The sequence below is a fragment of the Cryptomeria japonica genome, chromosome 1 (assembly GCF_030272615.1).
Source record: "Cryptomeria japonica chromosome 1, Sugi_1.0, whole genome shotgun sequence".
In the NCBI taxonomy this organism is placed as follows: domain Eukaryota; kingdom Viridiplantae; phylum Streptophyta; class Pinopsida; order Cupressales; family Cupressaceae; genus Cryptomeria; species Cryptomeria japonica.
The window spans coordinates 289,337,912-289,343,911 of record NC_081405.1 but is presented as its reverse complement, the minus strand read 5'-3'; the positions used below and the strand labels follow the sequence as shown (position 1 = coordinate 289,343,911).

At 37.2% G+C, this 6,000-nt stretch overlaps 1 protein-coding gene across 2 annotated transcripts in view; it reads right to left on the bottom strand.

Moving 5' to 3' along the window:
* Positions 1-2,201: 2,201 nt before the first annotated feature.
* Positions 2,202-6,000, bottom strand: part of LOC131048839 (protein LUTEIN DEFICIENT 5, chloroplastic) — a 62,584-nt gene continuing 58,785 nt past the window's right edge. The window contains exons 15-16 of one of the 2 annotated variants that reach the window (XM_057982914.2): positions 3,078-3,143; positions 2,202-2,923 (exon numbers count right to left, since the gene is read on the bottom strand). In XM_057982914.2, the coding sequence (XP_057838897.1) occupies positions 2,723-2,923; positions 3,078-3,143 (267 nt within the window). In that variant the 3' untranslated portion in view covers positions 2,202-2,722. The remainder of the gene's footprint in view (positions 2,924-3,077; positions 3,144-6,000) is intronic. The other variant, XM_057982915.2, reaches the window with a different exon arrangement.

Sequence of the window (6,000 nt, the reverse complement as noted above, 5' to 3'; positions counted from 1 at the left end):
ATCCTTCTAGCTTTGAGGGAATCTTTCTTGAACAGCTTCAGCTCTTTAGCATCTTCTAGAGGAGACAGCCTTTCTTCTTCTACAAATTTCAGTAGGTCATTTTCTTCAAGGACCAATAGAATACGAACTTTCCAAGCAGTAAAATCAATGGCTCCCTCAAGCCTATCTTCAGCCTTCAAACCTGACATCTTTAATCTGAACACAAACAACAGCTATATGCAACAATTGTTTGCTAAAATCATAAGTTAATGACACCTATAGCTCTGATACCATGAAATTTTAAACCCTAGGTATGTTAATCAGATTTATATAATTGATTATGCCCTAGGTTGTAATCAAATTTGCAGTATTTTAGTAAACCAACATAGATTAATTGTGCCCTAGATTGTAATCAGATTTGTAGTATTTAATAAGCCAACATAAATCAGAAATAGAACAGTAGACAAACAAGCATACCCTGGGAAAACCTCCAAGGAGGCAAAACCCAGCATGAAAGACCCACGGGTCAGATTATATATTCTCCTCTAAATATAAGTCCAATACTTAGCTTGAATCTGATCTTCACATATCAGATCTGTCCCTTGTATGCTTCAAAGACCACAGGTCAGATTATATATTCTCCTCTAAATATAAATCCAATACTTAGCTTGAATCTGATCTTCACATATCAAATCTGTCCCTTGTATGCTTCAAAGACTTGCATCAAAATCCACTATGTCCTCTTGGACAATTTCGCACCAAGCTGAATAAGTATGCACTCTTCCTTAAGTTCGCACCCTTCTTAAGAATTCGCACAGTAGAGCTAAATTGCCTTTGTATATGATTGAACTTGATGAGTGTAGTTGACTTGCAAATTGTCATTTATTTATATGCATCTTTTATTCTTTGAAATGTAAGTCGGGCTCCTTGGTTTTTGGCGCCAATGTTAAATGGTGTGTATTTAGCATAGCGTGGCATCGTGAATAGGATAGTCACGTTACCCTAGGATAGGACCCGGTCCTAAAGGGGGTTCGGATGTTGCCTTAAGGCAATCCGAACCCCTATAACCCTAGTTACAATCAACAATGCTAAAAAATAATTAAATGTTACAAATTTGATTACTGAACTAGGGCACAAATTTAACAGGTAGCTCCATGCCCTTGGGCTTAGTTGTGGTGAATTATTTCGGGCACCCTTTGTGTTATCCTCTCCAATCCCCATGATGGTTGGTTGCAAGAAGTGAAAGAAGCAATCATGTAAGGGTTAGTAAGGAGACACGGTTGAGAAAGCAGTAACGAGTTCCCCCTCTAAGTACACCACTCCAAGTTGGATGCAATTGTCTTGGCTGGATGTTCTTGCCACTTGTGGGCCAAGGGGTCAAGTTGTCTTGGTTGGATGCTCCACGCCCTTGGGCTTAGTTGTGGTGAATGGTTCTGGGCACTCAATCATTCTTTCCTCTCAATTCCCTACAATGGTTGATTCTTGGAAATACAACTATAGATTAGATACCAATGAGTGACGTTATTTAACTTAAATATCTATTTGATTGTTAATGTGAATGATTATATATGCATTTATATGTTATTGGATTCATAACCCTTATGAAAATAATTGGCCTTATGAATTATATTTCAAACAGTGACTAAGCACTATTGCAGGGGTTAAACCAAAGTTTGTGATGGAAAGGAAATTTTTAATCGGTAAGCTGTATCTTAATGAGCTATATTTCTTATTTTAATTGAACTTGTGATTTTTAGGGCAAGATTTAGGACCTCCCAAAAAGGGGGACATTACAGTCATGCATCACATATCTCCTGTTTTGAAAAGAAATTTTCTCACTGGCAAAGTCCTAAGAAATGTTTTCCAAATGACCCCATGGTCCAGCTTTCTTGACCCAATTTTTGGATCACAATACCACCATTATCATTTTAGGAATGTCATACATAGAATTGGATTTCAAAACCTATATTTTTATAAAAAAATAGTCCCATTAATTATTAGATCTAGAAGCCAATTGGTATATTTAAGCTTTTACAGGTCTGTGTAGCATAGGGTTTCCTACACTAACCTCTCATATTTCATGACCTGCCATTACATTTTATCAGTGGCATTAAATCATTTTGTGAAAACACACGTGCCCTTATACAATGTGCTGATATTTCTTATTCAAAACCTAAATTAAAACAGTAAGAGCAGCTACTCAAACGCACATTATAAAGTCATTGAAATGGAAAGAGCAGTTTTTTTTAATTATTGATAAAATTTTAGTACATAGAAGTCTGATGACCATTCTAGCCACGCATGAAATCCAAACCTATCTTAAATCTGTATCACCTCCTGTATGAATGAATTGTAATCCGCTAGAATTTACATCATTTAAAAATTCACATCCAGCTCACACTTGGGCAGTATTTCAGAGGTGATTTCTCCTGACAAAAATTTACCAATGATGAAGAAGAAAAGATATTTGACTCATATTTGGCAGCAGCTATTTCAAATGGACTGTGTAATGCCTGGTACATAGAGCTTAGCATGGTAGAAGGGAGAGATGAAGGCACCTATCCAATGCCTTCTGACACAGTAATGACATGCAATCTTTAACACAAATCACAGAAATACCTTATAGGAGCAGCAATGATTCTTCCTTCCCAAAGCAAGTACTTCTCATCCCAGCTAAATCAACCAAAGTACGTATGTTATGGATAAGAAGGAGGAATCTCATTTCTATTTATTTCATTTTTATTCAGTTTGCCTTGTATATTTCTGGATTTTGAACACTGACAGGTCCATTTGAAGCATTATAGCTCTTGATTAAACTGCTTTCATCAACCATATTGAGTGTTGGAGCCTCCAACACTGGAATCACTGGAGGCCTCATTCTTCGTGTCACTGTCATGTTTAAGCCTTCAGTGGTATGAATTGTTGCCCCCGTTGTCATTCCCACCTGCATAAATAGGAAGAGTTACTAATAAATATACCACTTAACATCACTTGTGCCTAAGAGTAGGTATCCATTTGACACCATGTAAAAGTCTATAAGTCGTTTTTTTTCTCCAGTCACATACTGAATAAGATAATGCAGATGCAAGTTGACTTACAGGTGGAGCTCCAACAGAAAGTTCAAAATTGAATCTCCTGATCAGCATTGCAGTTGCCGTAACTGTCTGCAAATATAACACCCAAAATATGACAATGCAATCAGCAGGTCAAAACAGGTAGTAATGTCATAAATAAGGTCAAAAGTACCATGAATGAACTGAGATTTGGTAGTTATGCCCGTAACATTACACAACTTCAAGACTGATGCACAGGGGATTTAAAAGGTTTGGACACCTGGTCATAATCGTGGAGTTAATAAGGAGAAAGGTCTATTGCAGCCAAGTAGTGGTAAGGACAAAGTTATAGTTGTGAATGGTGCCTTGACTCATGAGGAGCAAGCTACAACAACAGTTTTCAATACACCTGATACGGGGCATGTTGAGCGCAAAAAGGATGATGACTACGGATCAGCTGAGGTTGATATTATAGAGGAAGAATCAATCGCTATAGGAGAGGGGTATGCAAAACTCTTAATTGGTGAACTGCAGATCATTATTGATAAAAAACATGAAGAGAAAAACTCTCTTGATGAGTCCATGTATGTTCATAATGTTGTTCCATTATTTCTACATGAAGAGTGCATGACATCATCTAGAGAGACAATTAAGTGTGATGGTGAAAATGTGACTACAGTTGAGAACGAATCAAAAAATTCAATGTGTGACAACCCTTTTTCCTTAGATGAATTTGAACAAAAGCCTTTAGCATTGCAAGATTTGAAGGATAGATTATTGGTCACAGAGGAGAAGATTGTGCAAGTATTGACAAGGGCGGATGATTCTCACAAGTACATTAAAGGTCTTATTTGGAAAACTCAAATTGAGGAGAGGCAAAAAGGTGTTGCAAGAGGAGTTACTAGTATTCAATTGCACACAGTCAAAGAAGCATTTGAAAAGATGAAATCAGATTACTTGCAGCTGTTAAGAGATGGGGATCTTGCAATCAAGTTTGCTGAAGACAAGGAAAAAGAAGTTGATGACCTTTGCTTGCAGCTAAGTATGGCTCATTGTTCATTGTACAAAGCAGAAAATCAGTCATTTACTGCAGCCACTCCTGTGGAACAAGAAGCAAATAGGGCTATGGAGATCATACAATTTGTTGAAGGAATTAACGCAATATGTAAGGATGAAATCAGGTATGATGATTCCAACATTTTCTATCCTAAGGAGATACAATGTGTTGATGAACATCGGCAGGAACACAAGAAGTTGAGCTCATGAAATTTGATGAGCAATTTTCTCATGATGATATAGTTTGCTGCCATAAGAAAAATGATATAACAAGTTTTGCAGGTGGCTTTCATAATGACACTCCTCTTGGATCAGCATTTGATAATAAATACCCAAATTTGGAAGAGTTGTGACATACTAACATGACTCCATATGTATATGTTGAGAAGAATTGGGAAGAACATCATGAGTATAAACTCTTGAGATTGGAGAAGGAAGTCTTGCAAGATGGTGCAGATTGCAATTATAAAAATGTTGACTGTTTTCAGAGGAGAATGTTTGATAAAACAACCACCATTGATGAGCAACCTACATTAGAAGAAGAATTGTTTGTTCACCATGAAGACACTCAAGGAAAGTGCGAAGTACATGCTGATTTGGTAATGAAAAAAAACGGTCCTTATACTTTCATTAGTCACTGTTGAGACATGGACCAGCTAGGACTCGAGCCTAGGACCTTCCATACGCTGCTGGAGTGCTCTACCACTGAGCTACTGGCCCCTCTTGGACCAGTCCATCGTCGGTCCGGGTGTGGCTTATTTCTAACACCAACAGTCACGAGATGTCAAATATGAACTTTCAGATTGACTCGGGTTTGGATGTCTTTATTGTTTCATTTTTCATACAAGGTATGACTCTTCCTTATTATTTGAAGATTAGCATAATTAAAGAGCATAAGGTATATAAAGTTGTTACTTGTATAGATAGAGCATAAGGTATATAAAGTTGTTACTTGTATAGATATACAAAGAAGTTTGAATGAACATGAGAATCATGGTTTTGAAGAGTTGATTGTTAAAACTAAGAGGAAGATGATACAATTGGAAATTGCATGGTTTGACAAACACAACACTCTTTCTAATTATGATGAGCAGCAAATTAGGAATGAATTTTCAGATTTGGCTCCTTGGTTTTCATTTTACTCTTTAATGTTTAAAGGCTGTCTAATGCTGCTAATCATGAAGAATCCAGATTTGTTGTGATGACAACAGCTGACTGCATGATTTTGTGTGCACATAATGATCTCTATAACAATTGGGAGTTGGGTGTGGATGAGAACTTACCAGTCCATGACAGCAAGGGAACTCTTGAGGTGGTTAACAATCAGATTTTTAGAATTAATACAGCGGCTATGATTTGTTCCAGCAACTCTAAGGAAAAGAAGAATGCAGACTTTGGAGATGACCAAATGAGGTATGAATCATTCCAATTTTCAGATTTCAGTCTGGTATCACAGATGGGATGGGATTCCAATTGCATGTTCACATCAGCATTAGAGATTTCTATGTGTTTGAGTCTGGTGATGCTAGCTTTGCTTTGGGAATTGAGTGGATGCAACCATAGAATCAACACAATCAAATGGTGTTGAAAGCTTCAGTAGATGATACATCAAAGATGGCAATGGTTGTAGGTGGACATAACAAGGTTGCATGGGCAGCCCATCTTGATGGGTCTCTTCAATTTCCTTCCTTAGAGGATATGTTAACTCTAGGAGTTGACATTGATAAGATGCTCTCACCAGGTATGTGACGTATGTCTTTTGGTAATGAAGTTGCTATTAACGGTTTCATGAGGGTATATCATTATGATAACTTGGATTTGGTGAGATGGCTGGTTTGGCAAAGGTGTATGAACGGATTACTTCATGAGAATCAATTTTCAGTTTGGAGATATCAATTTCCAGCATTTGCAT